The sequence below is a fragment of the Neoarius graeffei genome, chromosome 9, assembly GCF_027579695.1.
Source record: "Neoarius graeffei isolate fNeoGra1 chromosome 9, fNeoGra1.pri, whole genome shotgun sequence".
Classification (NCBI taxonomy): domain Eukaryota; kingdom Metazoa; phylum Chordata; class Actinopteri; order Siluriformes; family Ariidae; genus Neoarius; species Neoarius graeffei.
This window is the reverse complement of record NC_083577.1, coordinates 50,549,783-50,571,301: the sequence shown is the minus strand read 5'-3', so window position 1 is coordinate 50,571,301 and position 21,519 is coordinate 50,549,783. Positions and strand designations below refer to the sequence as shown.

General features: G+C 41.0%; 1 protein-coding gene across 12 annotated transcripts in view; it reads right to left on the bottom strand.

The window, feature by feature from the left end:
- Nucleotides 1–21,519, bottom strand: part of clasp1a (cytoplasmic linker associated protein 1a) — a 131,429-nt gene that overhangs the window by 80,022 nt on the left and 29,888 nt on the right. For all 12 annotated transcript variants that reach the window (XM_060929746.1, XM_060929734.1, XM_060929738.1 and 9 more), the window contains exon 3: nt 468–546. In XM_060929746.1, coding sequence (XP_060785729.1) covers nt 468–546 — 79 coding nt within the window. The remainder of the gene's footprint in view (nt 1–467; nt 547–21,519) is intronic.

The following is a 21,519-nucleotide window of genomic DNA, read 5'->3' as shown; positions in this document are numbered from 1 at the left end:
GTTTTTTCAGAGGCGGACCAATTCACCTCAAATGGCTTGATTTCAAATGAATTTTTCTGGTATTGCGCAAGGTAAAAAAAAAAAAATTGCGCAAAATGTGACAGATATTTGACCAAAGTTGAATATAAAATAGGAGAATGACATTGATCTTGCTTCTAAATATACCCAAGATGTGCCCTTTACTTAAGCCTTTATTCAAATCACATGTACAGTAGAACATAGTGAAATTCTTTTCCTGCATTTAAGCCATCTGGGGATGTGAGCACATACTGTATACCCAGAGCAGTGGGCAGCTGTGCTGCAGCACCCAGGGAGCAGTTGAGGGTTCGGTGCCTTGCTCAAGGGCACTTCAGCCATTCCTGATGGTTCAGGGAATCAAACCCCAGATATATGCATATATCCAGAAATAAACCTTTTTTAATATGCATTATATTAACAATAAATAAAACCAGACAAAACAAACTTACCTGTTCCAATCTGGGTCCTAAAACGGTCTTGCAATCTTGTCACCAAGACAGACAAAATGTCAATTCCCAGCAAAGCCAACTAGGGAAAAAAAATAAAAATTATTACACCCAATTGAAATACATCCATGATATATTAATAATCTATTATATACAACTACATCTATTAGATGCATCTTGGAGACACACACTGGTCCTGTCAGATTCACCAACTGACCTTACAAAACATGTTCTTTATATGATGCACACGAATGCACTCATTCAGCACTTTATTCGGAACATGATACTAGCACTGGGTCAGGCCTCCCTTTGCTCTCAAAACAGCCTCAATTCTTTATAGCATGGATTCCACATGATGTTGGAAACTGCTTTGAGATTCAACGGTGTCCTGCAATTCCTCCAAATTTTTCAGGTGCACTCTCTCATCTGTTCTACCACATCCCAAAGGTGTTCTACTGGATTCAGACCTCGTGACTGTGAATGTCACTGAAGAACACTGACCTCATGTTCATGAAACCAGTTTCTTTTACTTTGGGACATGGTGCATTATTATGCTCCAAGTAGCCATGAGAAGATGGGTAATTTGTGGGCATGAAGGGATGCACGTGGTCAGCAACAACACGTAGCCTGTGGCATTCAAGCGATGATTGATTATATTAAAGGTCCCATGGCATGAAATTTTCACTTTCTGAGGTTTTTTAACGTTAAAATGAGTTCCTCTGACCTTAAGTCACCCCAGTGGCTAGAAATTTCATAATGTGTAAACCAAACTATACCCAATATTTGAGAATGGCGCGTCAAAACGGCGCGTTGAGAAGCTCTTCCCTTGCCTACGTCAGCAAGGGAGATGATCCCCACGCCCCCCCTCTGGATTCCCACACACTGTATGGATTGCCCACCCAGCTCAAAAGTTGCCACCAAACATGGAAGTTGCGCTGTACATGGATGTGACAACACAGAAAAGAGTCTGTTTTTACTGCCGACGGGAGAGCCCCTGAAGACGCAGTGGCTTAATTTTATTTACTTCAATAATACGCCGTCGAGTCTACCTGTTTGTCGGAAGCATTTTCCTGATGAATGTTTTTGTACTTGGGACAGTACAGGGCAGGTTTTGCACATCAACTGTCACTGAAGCCTGGGTCCGTACCAAGCATCCCTGCCGCATCAGCCACAAACAGCGAACAAGTAAGTGTATAACTGTTAAGTCGTTTTGCCGTGTTTTAAAATCGGTCCCACGTTAGCCTTGCAATGGCTACATTAGCTGTGCAGCTAACCGCTTCCTGCAGTTAGCCAGGTACTCTGCGCTACAAAACCAAAAAGCATGCAGCATGCTCTGTTATAATAGCCAATCAAAACAGTTTTTACAAAGACACCCACATTCTTTTTTTTAAGTCACTCGTTCATTTTATTTGTTTGTTTGTTCAGTAAAAACCCAAACATTTGTTGAATTTATTTTATTTCCTCGCATCGCACCTTAATGACGTCAGCGCGCGGTATTTTTCCCTTCGTGGTTTGTTCCTTCTCTCTCGCCATAGTAAGACACCCACATCCGCTTGTTCTGACCCACTGGAGGTAGCGTCACAGTGCTGTTAGCCAATCAGAGGTAACACGTTTACATGTCATGAATATTAATGATAAGACCCGCCCCCGCCCTCTACCCTTCCCCGCCTCCTGCTTCTCATTAGCAAAATGACGCACTGGGAAAAGCGCTGAAATGGGGCTTTCTCCCAGGAGGCTATATCTACGTGCCGAGGGTTCATTTCGAGAAAGGCTGCGGATATAACATCCGGAAACCTCCACGAGCCCGTTTAAAGCATCAACAAACCACCATGCCATGGGACCTTTAACAGGCCCAATGTGTGCAAAGGAAAGATTCTTCACACAACTACACCACCTTCACCAGCCAGGCCTGTTGACAAGACATGTTGGGTCCATGAATTCATGCTGTTGGTGCCAAATTTGACCCGACTATCTGTGTGCCTCAGCAGAAATCAAGATTCATCAGACCAGGCTACGTTTTTTCCAATCTTCAACCTGTCCAGTTTAGGTGAGCCTGTGGCCACTGCAGCCTCAGCTTTGGAACACGACATGATGGTGTGCTATTGTGGCCTATCTGCTTCAATTTTTGATGTGTTGTGCACTCAGGTTTTCTGCTCACCACAACTGTACAGTGTTTATCTGAATTACTGAAGCTTTTGCCAGCTTGAACCAGTCTGGCCATTCTCCACTGACCTCTCTCCTCAAGGCTTTCCATCTGCAGAAGAACTACATGTTTTTTCTAGATTGTACCATTCTGAGTAAACTCTAGAAAACAGCAGTTTGTGAAAATCCCAGGACATCGGCAGTTATGTTTTGGGGGGGTAAAAAAACCCTACAAGTCAGTCCATCTGTTACCAGCAATCATGCCACGATCAAAATAATCGAGTTGACATTTTACCCCCATTCTGATGGTATCAACATTAAGTTGCTGGCATGTGCGTGCATGATTTTATGCATTGCACTGCTGCCCAGATAATTTTATGAGGGAGTAGGTGTACAGAGCGTACATTCATAAAACATTCAGCAACAATGCTTAGTTCAAAACAAACTGCAGAAGCTGCCGTCAACTTTATTAATTTCAGCCTTTTACATCATCTCGGCTCAAAAGTAAGTACAGGCTGTACGATATAAACAATTCAGGTGATCCTACTCTTGCCAGCGTTTTTTTTTTTTTTACACCTCTAACATAAGTATAACGCAAATAAAATATAACTAAGAAAGAAAAAAGTGAGATCAATAAACCAAGTTAAAACCAGAACTATGAATTTTGTAAGGAAAAAAAACACATGTAATTTAGAAAGAGGTGCAGGAAGCCCTAGAATAGGGCTTCCTGCCTAGGGCTTCCTAGGCTGAGGGGTGAGTGTTGATTTTTTTTTTTTTTTATACTTCAAACACATACCAGAAAAAAAAAAAAGGGGGGGGGGGGGGGGGGAGACACTAGACAAAAGAAGCCGGCAGTATGATGAGATATTCGTATGAATTGAACTGGCTTGTCAGTAAGTAGGGAAAAAAAAAGAATTTTTTTTCTTGAATGCTCGTTTGGGTAACTGTTTGTCAGCGAGATCTAGAGAGTTCCAAACTTTAACTCGTGTGAAACTGATATTAAAAGTACTGAAATGCCATGTTGACAGTTGGTTTCCTACACCACCAGGCTAGCTATCCTGTTTGTGTATTGCACAGGAGAAATCGCATCTTATCACAACACTGAGAACAAATACAAGAACATAGCTTATATAAACACCATTTCTAAGTGCAAGCTTGAGTTTGGATTTGCACTATTCAGATACTGATATCCAAATACATGTGAATGCAGGGTTCGAAAAAGAAGCCCAAAATCAGTCATCCTGTTCATCAACCAATCATACATAGTCTTCAATTACAACCATATACGGCAGGCATCACGAACTGGCAGACCTCGGTCCGGATCCGGACCCAGTGATGGTTCTGTCCGGACCTGCGACCAATGGTAAATTCACAAGATTAAGTAATTTTCATGAAGCATTATTTTGGACGGTCGTGGCTATTGACAGCGGGCGCTGCTACTCCAGTTAATACAACGACAGCTTCACTCAGTTAAGCCAATAAAATCGTTAGTTTACCCAGCGCACCACAGCACAGCAACAAACAGAGAGGAAGAGAGTTAAGTTCAGACACAACCGACCGAGACAACATGGCTTGCTCCAAAAGGCGGCAGAAAGTAGACAAGGAAAATCGTTGTTTTAAAGATGAATGGACAGAGAAATACATGTTCATTCTTCCGGCAAGCAGTTCAAAACCAGTGTGCCTCATATGCTCCGAAAACGTGGCATTAATTAAAAGCCGCAACGTGAAGCGCCACTACAAAACGAAGCACAGCCCTTTTGAGCAAAGTTATCCCCTGAAGTCCAAGCTGAGGGCACGCAAAATAACCCAACTGCAAGCACAGTATGACAGGTCTACCCGACTCATCACACATACATTTACAGCCCAGCAACGTGCAAACGAATGCTCCTTAAAAGTAGCATGGATTTTGGGGCAACATAAACACATTGGAGTGTGTTCCCTGGTCTAATCAAAGGAGCACTGCACACCTTGACTATGGTGGGGTTTACATTAGACCGTATCAGCGGATCATCAGATTAACGCTTTTAAAACGATTAGTGTGCACACAGCAACGCCAATACACGATTCGCGTGCACACAGCAACGCCAACACACGGATACGCTCAGCTCCGCAGGCATCCTGCGCTCCAAATCACTCCGCCCTGAACAGCGAGTGCCCTCTGGAGGGTGCGCACTCTGGCCCTGCGCAGCTCACAGAGCGCGCGAGTGAAGCGCGCGAGCAGTGATTCGGGACTGAGCCGCTGTGTGTGTGTGATCCCAGCGCATATCGGGCATGCGCGTCACTTACCACTTGCAAGTGGAAGGATGGCAAGCCTAAAGACAATCATAACTACACAATGGGCAGTATTTGCATCAGTATTTGCAGTATTTTCATACTTTTATACTCTTTAATGAAAGGTGATACAAGGCGGAAGTCCGCGCTGTTTTTCAGCAGTCGCGTCACATGACCAACGCCAGCGAATCAGGAAGGTGGACGTCACAGTGACGTTGTCCAATGAGACGCCAGCTAGAGCTCAGCACAGCGTATCCTCAATGTTTACACAGCACCGGACCAGACACGATCTGGATTGAATATGTGGACCCTGGCGGATTCCCGTTTCCCGGCGTTTTAATGTAAACAGACAGTGCAGCCGCAAAGAAAATGAGACAGATACGGTCTAATGTAAACTTGGCCTATGTTTGGATCGACTTACAGCTGTGAGTCAGCTTTTTCCACTATGAACATTGTCAAAACCAAGTACCATTCTAGGTTCAACAATGAACACCTACATATCTGCATGAGAATGGCACTAACTCCATTCCAACCAAGATTTAAATTACTGGCAGGTCAGCCACATGCCCATTTTTCTCATTAAGAAGATTAAAAGAAGAATTAAAAGAGAAAAGTTCAAAGAAAAATGTTCTGTTTGAATTTCCCCCCCAAAAAGCCACTTGTTTTCTGAAGATGTGGACTTTTTTTCTTCTTGAAAAGTAGGCCCTCATTTTTTTAGGCTGAGACCTCATTTTAAGAACAAAGAAGAGAAAATGTGAAGTCAATGCTCTGTTTGCACTTTTTAGTTAATGTTTTCTGAGTTGACTTTTTTACTTGAAGTGTAGGCCTTCAATTCTTCAGGTTGGGACCGCTTTAATTTAAGAGAAAAAGGAGTTATTCCACTCTGTTTGCACTTTATTTTATTCTGAGGTTTCGGTTTTCTTTAATCTGAAATAAAGGCCTTGAATTTATTTTCCTGGGACTACTTTTAGCTATTTATGGTAAAAAAGAGATAGTTGTGCACTCAGTTCATTTCCTGCATTGGAAATGAACAATAAATATTGTTGAAACCATATGAAAATGTGGACATAGGGGAAGGCTATAAGACACAAGCTGGACTTCGGGTCGGACCTTCTACTTGGACAAAATTTAATAACTGGACCTCAGTGACTTTTAATTGAATACCCCTGACATACGGTATTTACTCACTTCTATCAGAATATTTCCCTGCACCTATACACTCAGCTACTCAGTTCAATCACTAGATGTGCTTGAAGGTATAATCCTGATCCTTTGTTCGTTGACAAGGGAGAATTACAATAATTATAGTGATGACGACTTAAAAAAGGAAACTGGGAGAGAACTAAGCCAGCTCATGAATACCAAATGGCTTGCTGGTGGTGAATTTGTTTTAAAAAGAGTCCTATTTAGTTATTTACCTGCTTCTTAGTCTCATCACCAATCACTTATCTTACCATTACACATAACCCATGCATTATTTAATAATAATAATAATAATAATAATAAAACCCACAGCAAAATTTATCTTTTTTGATCTACACAGATCTGGACTATTATGTGGAGTAGTTAGACTCAAATGATGGATTGCCTTATTCCAGGGCAAACGCCTGATAAAATTACTGGCCATTAAAAGTTCATGTCACCTCCGAATATGATCCAGAGCATAGTTTTCCCCAAAGCGTTTTAGCGTATCGGGCCCGATACGCTTGCTCTGCCTGCCGATACGCTTAGTCGCTTTAGTTAAAATCAGATACGCTTAGATTTATACCGATACGTTAAATTTCCTACCTACAAGTAACTAGATACATAGGAGAGCAAATAACAGATCCATTTCCATATTGATTGATATTTGTGTTAAACAAGCGGCCTTTTTTTTCCAATGCTTGTGTTGATTCTGTCAAAGTAATATGTCCGCGTGGTATGATGTAAACAAACTAATCTGTTGGCTACGTCAAGATCACGTGTTCAAACCGTCCAATAAAAACATCGAAAGAAAACGTCAGACATCCTGGAATCTTCCAATTCATTATAAGCGATCTCATTGGCTGCCGATGTTGTCCCCCACCAGACGGACAAAGCCGACTGATTTTAATAAGCTAGGAGTAGACTCGCTGGACAAATTAATCCACATCAGCATGGATGACAGCGAGATGGACTATGAGAGGGCTGCCCAACATTGGGCCAAGCAAAAGCCAAGGAGAATTAATCTGCTTTAAAGGAGTAGAAAACTTAATTAGTTTGGGTTTGCAGAAAGTTCATGTACTTATAAACACTCTCACGAAGTGAAGTTGTCCAAATGTGTCAAATACAGCATAATTTCAAATAATAATCATAAGCATTTTTGGCAGTGTGATGCCACTGGGATCCATTTAACAAAAGGCGGCTCCGGATTATTCTTTTGTTAAAGGCTCACAGTGACATCACACTGCCAAATATGCTTATCATTATTATTCGCAATTATGCTACATTTGACACTTAAATTCCCATCATGAAATGTGTTTCAAAGCACATCATCTTTCTGCAAACTTAAACTGTAGAAATTAAGTTTTCTTATCCTTTAAATATATGTTTTAATCTTAATCTAGTCCATTTAATAAAGTGCCAAAATTTAAAAACTTTATAATATGCAGTTGCCTTACTTTTCTTTTCAGTGCATCTTATACATACAGTGGTGCTTGAAAGTTTGTGAACCCTTTAGAATTTTCAATATTTTTGCATAAATGTGACCTAAAACATCATCAGATTTTCACACAAGTCCTAAAAGTAGATAAAGAGAACCCAGTTAAACAAATGAGACAAAAATATTATACTTGCTCATTTATTTATTGAGGAAAATTATTCAATATTACATATTTGTGAGTGGCAAAAGTATGTGAACCTCTAAGGTTAGCAGTTAATTTGAAGGTGAAATTAAAGTCAGGTGTTTTCAATCAATTGGGTGACAATCAGGTGTGAGTGGGCACCCTGTTTTATTTAAAGAACAGGGATCTATCAAAGTCTGATCTTCACAACACATGTTTGTGGAAGTGCATCATGGCACGAACAAAAGAGATTTCTGAGGACCTCAGAAAAAGCGTTGTTGATGCTCATCAGGCTGGAAAAGGTTACAAAACCATCTCTAAAGAGTTTGGACTCCACCAATCCACAGCCAGACAGATCGTGTACAAATGGAGGAAATTCAAGACCATTGTTACTCTCCACAGGAGTGGTCAACCAACAAAGATCACTCCAAGAGCAAGGCGTGTAATAGTCGGCGAGGTCACAAAGGACCCCAGGGTAACTTCTAAGCAACTGAAGGCCTCTCTCACATTGGCTAATGTTAATGTTCATGAGTCCACCATCAGGAGAACACTGAACAACAATGGTTTGCATGGCAGGGTTGTAAGGAGAAAGCCACTGCTCTCCAAAAAGAACATTACTGCTTGTCTGCAGTTTGCTAAAGATCACGTGGACAAGCCAGAAGGCAACTGAAAAATGTTTTGTGGACAGATGAGACCAAAATAGAACTTTTTGGTTTAAATGAGAAGCGTTATGTTTGGAGAAAGGAAAACACTGCATTCCAGCATAAGAACCTTATCCCATCTCTGAAACATGGTGGTGGTAGCATCATGGTTTGGGCCTGTTTTGCTGCATCTGGGCCAGGACGGCTTGCCATCATTGATGGAACAATGAATTATACCAGCGAATTCTAAAGGAAAATGTCAGGACATCTGTCCATGAACTGAATCTCAAGAGAAGGTGGGTCATACAGCAAGACAACGACCCTAAGCACACAAGTCGTTCTACCAAAGAATGGTTAAAGAAGAATAAAGTTAATGTTTTGGAATGGCCAAGTCAAAGTCCTGACCTTAATCCAATGGAAATGTTGTGGAAGGACCCGAAGCAAGCAGTTCATGTGAGGAAACCCACCAACATCCCAGAGTTGAAGCTGTTCTGTATGGAGGAATGGGCTAAAATTCCTCCAAGCCGGTGTGCAGGACTGATCAACAGTTACCGCAAACGTTTAGTTGCAGTTATTGCTGCACAAGGGGGTCACACCAGATACTGAAAGCAAAGGTTCACATACTTTTGCCACTCACAGATATGTAATATTGGATCATTTTCCTCAATAAATAAATGACCAAGTATAATATTTTTGTCTCATTTTTGTTTAACTGGGTTCTCTTTACTTTTAGGACTTGTGTGAAAATCTGATGTTGTTTTAGGTCATATTTATGTAGAAATATAGAAAATTCTAAAGGGTTCACAAACTTAAGCACCACTGTATATTATGGTAATTGCATCCGAAACATTCTAAATCATTACAGTTATAGTAATACAGCAACTTATTTTAAGGTGGCAGTTCTTAGGTTCAGATCCCTTTGTGATCAACAGGTCGTCATGATGATCGATTCTCTTCATTGGATTGCATAAGATGGAGCAAACCACTGTTCATACTTTCATGCACATTTTTGTTACAACACTACTTGATCATAGATAATTAAGGGATCCCCGTAGATTTTCAATCTATCATATACCTCAGTAATCTATAACAAAACAGTTTAACTTGCATGTTGAACTTTAAGGTGAAATTTCAAATGTGTATACATTAATACTATTTAGGTCAGAAATCATTGAAACACTGGTAAAAACTATCCTATAATCATGTATCTAAAACCTCTCAGAGACCCTGAAAATGCACCTGAGAGCATCTATTTTTCCAAAAAATTTTCCGGTGGAGCATGCCCCCAGACCCCCCCCCAGTTTCACTTCGCGCCTTTGGCGCTTGCTTTCACACCATTGGCACTCAATTGTCTGTGTATCATCATGCCAGAATTTAGGGCTTTAATTTTTTTCTGGGGAAAACACTGCAGAGTATCCCACAAATGCTTCATGGGGCTGAGGTTACTCTAATGGAAAGCAACACTGAGCCTCTCCCTCTACCCATTCACCCAATTCTCAGTGTGTTGTTTCAGCCACACTGTAGATGTCAGATCTACAAGTAGTGTGATGCGTTTGTCCTCGGCCATGTTCACACCTGACATTACCATGCATCCTGGGTGATATGATAACAAGCGGCTAGTCGAGACTCATAGCCGTTCACATGACATTATGAATGCATCTTCAGAAGCCACTCGCCACTGTATCACAGCCCAACTAAGGTAATGATGCAGTCAAGTGGTCCTTTGTTTCTGTCCAGGATGCATCAAGAATTGTCTAAGGCTACGTTTACATTAGACCGTATCTGTCTCGTTTTCTTCGCGGATGCACTGTCCATTTACATTAAACCGCCTGGAAACGGGAATCCGCCAGCGTCCACGTATTCAATCCAGATCGTGTCAGCTCCGGTGCTGTGTAAACATTCAGAATACGCGGATACGCTGTGCTGAGCTCTAGCTGGCGTCTCATTGGACAACGTCACTGTGACATCCACCTTCCTGATTCGCTGGCGTTGGTCATGTGACGCGACTGCTGAAAAACAGCGCGGACTTCCGCCTTGTATCACCTTTCATTAAAGAGTATAAAAGTATGAAAATACTGCAAATACTGATGCAAATACTGCCCATTGTGTAGTTATGATTGTCTTTAGGCTTGCCATCCTTCCACTTGCAAGTGGTAAGTGATATGCACTGGGATCTCACACACAGCGGCTCAGTCCCGAATCACAGCTTGTTCACTACACTCGCGTGCTCTGTGAGCTGCGCAGGGCCGGAGTGCGCACCCTCCAGAGGACACTCGCTGTTCAGGGCGGAGTGATTTGGAGCGCAGGATGCCTGCGGAGCCGAGCGTATCCGTGTATTGGTGTTGCTGTGTGCACGCAAATCGTGTATTGGTGTTGCTGTGTGCACACTAATCGTTTTAAAAACGTTAATCTGATGATCCGCTGATACGGTCTAATGTAAACATGGGCTGAGATGCATTTGACCCTGTTCACACCTAAACTTAGTGCTGTCCACTGACAGTCCTATTACCGAGGATGCATGCTAATGCCTGGTGTAAACAGGGCCGTACTTGCTCTGGTGTGGTCACTCAAGAATGATCTGATCTTGGATAATTATCTACCCTGTCAGTCTCCTGAAACCTTGTCCTTATCCCATGCATATCTGCAGCACTGACATACCATGTCAGCCTGCAGCATGCCACTGCTTGCTCACTTACACTCATCTATGCTACAAAACTGAGGGCTTTTCAAAACCAGATTGCCCATAAACAATATGAAAAAGTTGCATTCATGTCCATCAGAACATCTGCATTTCCATACACCTTGCAAGTCAAGATCTCACTCCTGTTGCAGAAAAAAAAAAAATTAGAACATTGCACCTCATATCTTAGAGTGGTTTTACATTTCTCGTGTGCATCGTCTGACACACAAACCCTTACGCTGCCCATGTAATCTCTCACTCATTCCAAGACATCATAAACAGATTTACCGAGATAATATTAAGTGGTAATAATTAACTGGAAAATAAATTGGTTTGCAGTTAACTATTGCTGATATATACATATAAAAAGTAAATTACACCAAGGTCACAGAAAAGTACAGAGGCTAATTATCATTTTCAAGTTATCTAGCTTATTTTAGTGTTTTAGATTTGGACCATGGGTCTTAAGTCCAAAGCCCTGTGACCAGCCTGAACCAGTTCCTGGGGCACAGAATAATAAAGTCAGCAGTAATAAGAGGCTAACAGTAGTCAGCAGGTTTCTCACAAGCTTTATTTAAAAAAAAATTCTCTCTCTCATTATAGTGCTAATGCTCCTGTCCCATACTGTACGAGTCTGCACACAGCAGCACAGAATCTACACAAATATATTAAGTGCTTGTTATACATCTTCAAAACATCTACCATGAGCTAAAATGAACCTTGGAAATCCCTGCACTTTCAGAACAGCAGAAGGACCAAAATTTTCCCTCAAAGTAAGGGCCTGGTAGTAAACAGAACAGTGTGAAAGTGAAAGCATGATTTATTGCTGCCTGTTCAAATGAAATGACACTCCTCTGACTGCACATGTTGCAACTGTTGCTGCATCTGATAAATTTAAAATGTTTGTGATGCTAGGATAGTGACAAAATCCTGTTCAGAGAATAAATGGGCCTTTATGGTACCATATGGCTTTGTCGATTAGACTCCAGTTACACAACCTGATTCCTGTGCTAGGAACCCAGGTGAGATTAAAGGGGTCAGGAACTGCCAGATACATGTCCAAGTGTCAGAGGCTTGATGTTAAAGCATATACGCAGAGCCATGGCCTCACTTTCGTTTATAAATGCCTTGAGACCTCAAGAATGGCACAGGAAGAGTTTTAAAGCTCATAGGCAACGGTTTTAATTTTATGCACATTTGAAACTTTATATAAATGTTAAAAAACCCTCTGTAATTTTCTTCTGGTCCCAAGAAATATTATTAATAAGTAATAATTAAAATAAGTTAGCGCGGATCGTGGCGAATTTCTGTCGGTTATTTTCGTGACCACTCGGCGCATGACGTCATTTAAGCCAAACAAACCGCTTGAGTTGAGTCCACTTCCGTTTACTTACATTGCTGTTCGGCTTGAGCGCAGACGTGTGTTCAGGAATTTCCAAAGAAAAACCCCATGCCTTATTGTTGTGCGGTGAACTCTAACAACAGGACCGGTTCAAGAAGATTTTACCTTTTTCCGAGAGAGGAGAAGAGGCAGAGAGAGTGGATTGGCTTTTTCCGAGAGAGGAGAAGAGGCAGAGAGAGTGGATTGGCTTTTTCCGAGAGAGGAGAAGAGGCAGAGAGAGTGGATTGGCTTTTTCCGAGAGAGGAGATGAGGCAGAGAGGATTGTGCGCGTGAAGCCAGAGGGTTGTTTTTTTCCGGAAGAGGAGACGAGGCGGAGAGTGGATTGTGCGCGTGAAACAAAAATCAAGCAGTCAAAGAAGAAACAGACCAGCAACGCTCAAGCAAAAAGGAGAAGATTGGAGGTAAACATTTTTACTTTTGCTTGCAATTGACAAGTCAAGAATTCTGAGAGATCCTGTACAATCATTGTGGAAATGAGACAAAGGGATATTTCCTCGCTTAGAGTAGGCTATAAATAGCATAATGTTGAGGATGGCAGGCTAATGTGGCCTGCCGGCATGCTGTCAAGTAACCGTTACCTATATCCACTAGGGAGGGCGGTTTAATTATTCTTCAAAAGGGCTCTTATTTAGTATTACAACGAAAGTAGGAATTTATCATAACTACCAGGATAAATTGTTTGGGTGCAAGTCTTGTTGAGGTCCAGGGTCGCCGCGATCAGAGTCGTCCGAGTCGCTGTCCGATCCTGAGGCCGCACGGTCAAACCAGTGAGCCACGTTCACCGATTGCTTCGCAACGGCCATAGGTTCATACATGTATGGTTTCACCTCTCGATATTTAATCAAAATCACTATCGCTTTCAGACATTTTACACAACCTCTCATGACCATACACTTGTGCTCGGTTCGCAAGTAAAAACAGAGCTGCTCCCAGTCTGTTTGCCTTAAATGACGTCACGACGACGGTCCCCTGGCAGTGAAAGTGCGCATAAGTGAGATGTAAACAAACCTTCGGAAACTGAGCAACACAGGAAATTTTAACCATTTTATTCAATTTTAGGGTGCAAATTAGACACTAGGAAGATTGAATTCGTTTTTTGGGTCGTTCTTCTAGACAATAAAGTTGATGCTCTACATTTCACCTCTGACCTTTGCCTATGACCTTTAAGCGTTAACAATAAATCTAATATCGTAATTTTTATGATTAAAGTGATCTATATAGATAGTGGTCTGAGTGAATGACCTTGACATCCGTAACATCACAACAGGAAGTCCATCAGTCTCATCACCATTTCCGCTATACTAAAAAACACAGTGCTGACTGCAACTCCGATCCTCCATTTTGAGCTAATTTATCATCATGCCACGTAGATGTGTTACTGGCCGGTGCAGCAACACGACAGAAGGCGGATTTACGTTGCATTCATGGCCCAAGAATGTTCAAACTGCAGAGATTTGGATGCATTTTGCGAGAAGTTCAGAGGCACATTGGGCGCCTACGAAGTGGTCTCTCCTCTGCACATTTTACTGAAGACTCGTACGAGACTTCTGATCTGTTGAGGAGCGTTGGCTATAAGTCCGTACTGAAAGAGGGTGCAGTACCAATAATTAAAGAAAAAGAAAACTACAAGAAAAGGAAGACGAGTTCAGTTGCACCAGTCCTCCCGGAGTGAGCCGAAGGTTGTTGCTAAAACCCGGGACGGAACAGAACAGGACGTATCGCTCGGGCAGTAACCTCCCGCAGTTGTTGCTAAAACCGGTGACATCCCGTTCCATCCCGGGTTTTAGTAACTGCCTGAGCCGAGCAGGGCAGAACACACAGTATGAAGAAAACAGTGAATGAGTGGAGTAGCCGTCTGTTTTCTAAACTGGATATTGCTGCCATCTTGCCCTTATGTGGAAGAACAAACAACTGAAAGTCAGACTGTTTCAAAAACAAATCGGCTACAAGGTCGGCCTTCAAGAAGTGAGAACACAGACAGGTAAGCTGCGACTCTCATTTGGATACAAAACAACAGCAATGCTCGTTGTTTCCCTGCATTTAGATTAATACATATAACTTGTATTGTGTGTTTAAGTTACCGGTATAAGATTATTTAATTTGCTTCAGAATGTGATTGTCTCAGTTCATCTGATTATTTAATTAGCCTTTTACGTTTTATCAGTGAAAATGCATGCATGTACATGTACTGTATGTTGCATAAGTTATAACACCTGTCCTGTTTTAATGAGAGTCAACCCACAATCATTGAAGTCAAATCAGTCTTAGTTGAGCAAGTCGGTAACGGCATTTCTTATTTTCACCGTAAATGTTTATTTATATGACTTTGGTCTATAGCTGTCAAAGGCCTCGGCCTTAAAACCGGTTACAGCTGTGACGTCACGCCCTCGGGGTTGGCTGGCTCAGCGGGGCAGCTCCAATGCCAACTTTGCGGTCGATTTTAACTCTCATTTTTATTCCCATTTATGCAGCATACAAGAGTCAAGGATGGAGATACTATCCACTCATATTTATTTAAAAATAACGGTTCTGCACATCTCCTTTAACCCTTTAATGCAAAATATATGCGCACCCCTTCTAATGCACAACATGGGTCAAAAATGACCTGCATTCATTTTCCAGGTTATTTCATGCTGACTGAGTTTTTCTTTGCTCTATCTTTTTAAATCAATTTATTTTATGATTGAATATTCCAAGTATTCTTTAAATATCTTGTTTTTAATTACCGCAAATCATTAATTTAATTTTTTCTTTCCTACTTCATGAACAAAAATACTTTTTATATTACTACACATGGGTCATCCAAGTGTGATTTAAAATTAATTGTCTTAATACTATAATAATAATAATAATTTGTTTCAAGTAATTACTTTAGCAGTGAATGGGGCCAGTTATTTATTTATTAACTATGTAGTTAGCTAAGCCAGCTACAATAAAATTAGCTAACTAAAGTAGAATATGTCAACAGCTCGGTAGCTAATAGTAATTACTTGTAACTGACAAGTAATCTACTCACTCTCAAGGGAACCTAAACATAATCAATTTTTTTCTAAGGTAATGTTCGAACAATTGAAAAACATTACTTCCATGTATGAGATGGGCAAAGGGCGCTGTGCTGAGCTGTGAAATGTCTGACACAAGCACAATTCACAGTTCCCACCAAACGCTGTAGTAAATGCATGCGGGTCGGTTCTGACCCATGTGCGTAAACTTGATGTAGAATTACAAAAGCTGTGCTTGTTCATAACTTAAGAAAGGAAAAATAAAAATGATTTGTGCTGAACAAAAACAAGATATTTACTGCATATTTGGAAAAGTAAATGACAAAATGAATTTATTTCAAGTCTATCATAGAAACACTCAGCCATACATGAAATAACCTGGAAAATGAATGCAGGTCGTTTTTGACCCATGTTGTGCATTAGAAGGGTAGTGATACAAAAAGGGTTTTTATTCAAAAAGTAAGAAAGGAAAAAATAAAATTAGGATGTATGATCATCAAAAACAAGTTAATTGAGGAATACCTTGAATACTGAATGATGGAATTAATTTATTGCAAAGATATAGAAGATAAAAACTCAGCCGGGTCACTTTTGACCCATGTTTTGCATCAAAGGGTTTAAGTATTTCAACATCCTACACACTACCAGAGCTTTTAATACAAGAGTATGAACCTATTCTCAATGAAACCTTAACCCTCCACCTCAAAAACACAACTCTGGTGATCAAACTTAAAATACCTACAAGTAATATATTCGCTGATCTGTCACTAGACCCTTTTAACTTCTTAATTCACATGAAGGAATGCAAGTAACCAAGACATCGGAGTTCAGCAGTACAACTACAGAGTCACTGCTCCTGAGATCAGTTACTGCGGGGTGAGGATCATCACACAACAAGCCAAAGCCACAGGGAGCGAAACATCAAGTCTCATAACAACAGACTCTAATAAAAACAAGTCCATTATTCTCAAGCATGTCCACATCAATAATGAATCTGATTACACACCAAGATTTTAAGCTGTGGAATACTGCAATATCATCTTACAAATTAATATGAACCTCACAACAAAAGAAAAACTGCAAAACTACTCCTCATTAAATGTGACTCGATAAAAGGAGGCCAAATCAGGTGTACAGCTGTACAGCAGAGCTATGAATAACGCCCAAGGGTATGCTTTGGCTGTTCATGTCTCATCATCTGTTACTGCCATGTCATAATTTATGAACAGCACTGTCGGTGAATAATTTAACTTGATAATTTACTACTTCAAGCTCAGGAGTTAGGTCTCTTAAAAATTAAACATTTCAAAAGTAAAACCCTTCAAACATTAAAACAAATGTGTACAGAAGGAGGTCTAATCCCATTTCAGTGGAAAACCACAATCTCCCTCGAAAACAAACATGACCACTGGGGGGGGGCCCACACAGACGGTAATCTCAGGGATCGAAACGGGAATTTGGGAGCACTGGTCCATTGGACCAGTGCCTCTCAGAGGTACTGGTCCGAATGGAGTAGCGCTGGTCCATATTTATAATTACAAATTTCAAGCCGATTTTATATATTTATTCATATAATACAACCATATTATACACAAGTGATCAATTTCAACTGTCTATAAACTTCTTCCTCAGTCATCTCATTATCATCACAATCTTCGAAACCTTCATCCAGATCATCATCATCATCTATCGGGTCATACACCACATCATGCTGCGCCTCCTCGTCATCTTCATCTTCCACCTCCTCATTCTGTCTCTCCTGGGGCTCTACATCTCCTGCCACGTACTCCCTCTCATCACCTGCAGGCTGAGCAATCGCATGCTCTAATTGGCTACTCTAAGGCCCAATCCCAATTCTAATTTCTACCCCTCCCCCTCCCCCTTCCCCTCCGCCTTCCCCTTGGCCCTTCCCCTTGAAACTGAGCTACAAGGGATAGGGCTTGAAATTCAACCCTTACGTATTGGGATAGCCCTTCAACGATCGCATACGTCATCGCGTACCTCCGTCAGCGTTTACGTTAGCAAAACGCAACCAAATGCGTCATTGGCTGCGACCAGCCGCTACAGTCAGAGCCAGAAATCTCTGCTGGCAGGGTGTGATTTGTTAACTAACACCACTGAATGGGATATCTTTGGCGCTTTGTGCACCACATCCGACAGAATGAGGTGTCAGAACACTCATGTAAACAATAAAAGCGAGAATAACAGAACAAAACGTACACAGTAAAGCAACCGAAAACAATACTCACTCCCAAAGCTTTTTAGCAGCAGCTTGGATTTCAGAAATCGCTGCTCATTCTCAGCTCGAAAGCGAATCAAGCGGCGTGTTTCCTCTGGATAACAACTTAAAACACGTAAATAATGGAGAAAATACATTTATGACAATCTTTCGCCGCGGGAACCGCCATCTTTATGAAATCTCGCTGAAATCCGCATGGCATTGTGGGAAATCACTCAAACCCCTTCGTTCGGAGTCTGCTCCAGGAAAATCTCCGTTTGGAGGGGTACAGAAGCCCTCCCCCTTCCCCTACCCCTCCGCGTTAACTGGGATTGGGATACCCCTACCCCTTCACGTGAACGCGCAAAATGGAGGGGAAGGGCCAAGGGGTTGGTCCAAGGGGTGAAATGGGATTCGGCCTAATACTAGGATATCAGCTTATATACTGTGAGTAAAGAAAAACAAAATGGTGGCTTTGTTACCAAGTATTTAAAAGAACCAGAAATAAGGGCCACATACTTGTTGAGTAATATCCGTTTGTTGAGATAGCGGTCAGAAACGTCAAGCCAAGGACTTTTAAACTTCGCAGGGGTCTCATCTATCTGACCAATAGCGGTTCAAGTTACATTTGTCTTCACGGGCAGCAACGAAAATGAACGGGAAGAAACGAAACTTCACGCAGCCATGCTGCATGTAGTGGTGTATACTGCGCATGTAAACAATATGGTGACGCCCGTGTCTATGCCAACTTGACAAATGTCTCACAAAACCTATTGAAATTATCGTAAAAAACGGTAAAATAGACCAAGTTCTGCTTAAAATGGGCGAGAATCATTGATAGAAACCATCGAGGCAGTGAGTAGTTTGATATATATATATATATATATATATATATATATATATATATATATATATATTATAGCGTGGCGAGCCAGTCACCCACTCGGTCGAGTACATGTTGTCACTAGTCGCCCGTACCCTTTCCAACTCGCATTAGTGAGTGGGCGACCGCCCGTTTCGATCCCTGAATCTGGATCACATGTGGATAGGTTTGTTGAGTGGATCTCCAGTTGTGGAGGTGGTCTGGGATGCATAACACCACATTACATTTGTAGTGTGAATTTGTAGTGTGAAGTCCGAGTCTTCATAATTTACTTAATATCCATCATATTAAAGTTTTTGAAAATACATATAAAACTTAACTACACTACCAGCTACTCCTCCACCCACCCACATAAGTATATTTTAGATCTGTGGGAAACACTCAGCATAATCAGTAAGAACCACGTTACCATGACAACTTGTCTGTAAACACTTACACAGGAGTGAGGCTGGGGAGATGTGGCAATGTAATCACATCTTTTTAAAGGTCCCATGGCATGAAATTTTCACTTTCTGAGGTTTTTTAACGTTAAAATGAGTTCCTCTGACCTTCTTAAGTCACCCCAGTGGCTAGAAATTTCATAATGTGTAAACCAAACTATGCCCAACATTTGAGAATGGCGCGTCAAAACGGCGCGTTGATAAGCTCTTCCCTTTACTACGTCAGCAAGGGAGATGATCCCCACGCCCCCCCTCTGGATTCCCACCCACTGTATGGATTGCCCCGCCCAGTTGTAGTGAGGAGACCATAGAGGACACAACATGGCATCACCTAAGCAAGCGAAACATGGAAGTTGCGCTGTACATGGATGTGACAACACAGAAAAGAGTCTGTTTTTACTGCCGATGGGAGAGCCCCTGAAGACGCAGTGGCTTAATTTTATTTACTTCAGTAATACGCCGTCGAGTCTACCTAAGACGGTGTATGTTTGTCGGAAGCATTTTCCTGAGGAATGTTTCCACAACTTGGGACAGTACAGGGCAGGTTTTGCACATCAACTGTCACTGAAGCCTGGGTCCGTACCAAGCATCCCTGCCGCATCAGCCACAAACACCGAACAAGTAAGTGTATAACTGGTCGTTTTGCCGTGTTTTAAAATCGGTGCGTTAGCCTAGCAATGGCTACATTAGCTGTGCAGCTAACCGCTTCCTGCAGTTAGCCAGGTAATCTGCGCTACAAAACTAAAGAGCATGCAGCATGCTCTGTTAAACCGAGTTTAATCTGGAAATTGACTGTAACTTATGAGCTTATGTTTGACTATTGCTCCGCAATGCATGTCTTCTGTTGGATAAGCGCTATGTTGTTGTAGTCGCTGCTTCTATCCTCTTTGGTTATGGAGTGCGTGTTCAAGCCTAGGGTATTATACGTTCGTAAACTACCACTCCGAACACTCTCACTCTCTGTTCTCTGTGTCACGTTGAGTTTACGAAAGGAGTCCGAGGGAGAACGGGGTTTTGTCTTAGCAGTGTGGCTACAGGCGCTGGTAGCAGCGAGTATGTGTGCGCGCGCAGCTTGGTCAAGCCCCTCCCCCTCCCCCCATGGCCCGCCCCCACCCTCTACCCTTCCCCGCCTCCTGCTTCTCATTAGCAAAACGACGCACTGGAAAAAGCGCTGAAATGGGGCTTTCTCCCAGGAGGCTATATTTACATGCCGAGGGTTCATTTCGAGAAAGGCTGCGGATATAACATCCGGAAACCTCCACAAGCCCGTTTAAAGCATCAACAAACCACCATGCCATGGGACCTTTAAGGAAATAGGATACCATTATAAAAATTGTTCCATCACACAGCCTTCGCCTCGGTCCCAGTCCAAATAGGTCATAAGCATCAGCAATCAGTGGCTGTGTTTACAGTGCGTTTCAAATGTTCGTCTCAAATCCACAGACAACTGCCCAAACTTTATGAAAATGGGTTGTAAATTATAAAGTGTTATTTTAAAATGAAAGTCTGCAGTAGTTAAAATAAAGTGCACCTTGGCATCAGTTTGTCACTGGGGTAATCATAATTAAACAGTTTCTGACAAGCGCTTCAGAGGTTGCTTCTACCAAATGATACAGACATAAACAGATCCTGACATGACTAAACCACTTCATGCAAAAAAAAAAAAATCATCACTTTTATTCCGTGTTACAGCTGAGGATTGGGTGACTAGAAAGCTTGAGACTTCATTTACATTGATGCACCGTATTATTCTTCATGAGTGATGAGTCAGCTGTGATTCTACTTAACAGAGTAGCAGTGGGTTTTATGCACAACCTTCTTTAAAGTGTGAATATATATTTTAAGAGTAATGAATTAGGGCAGCCTGGATTGAGTGTTTTGTCCCAGGTAAGTTTGGATTCATGCGTTTTACAACAGCATCTCCACTAGCCATGTTACAGTTTAACATTTTTAAGGCATGTCAGAAAATGTTGCAGTGTAATGGTATGGGCAACAATTTAAAAAAAAAAAAAAACGCCAGAGATGAAATTTAAAGGAAAAATATACTGTGTGAATTTAAGCACTTGCACATACAGCACCCTCCATGATTATTGGCACCCCCTGCAAAGAAAAAAGGGTTAAGAAGAAGAAAACAGACACACACATTTTATATATATATATATATATATATATATATATATATATATATATATATATGTGTGTGTGTATATATATATATATATATATATATATATATATATATATATATATATATATATGTGTGTGTGTGTGTGTGTGTGTGTAATATATATATATACACACATACATACATTATATATATATATATATATATATATATATATATATATATATATATATATGTGTGTGTATATATATATATATATATATATATATATATATATATATATATATATATATATATAATGTATGTATGTGTGTATATATATATTACACACACACACACACATATATATATATATATGTGTGTGTGTGTGTGTGTGTGTGTGTGTGTGTAATATATATATACACACATACATACATTATATATATATATATATATATATATATATATATA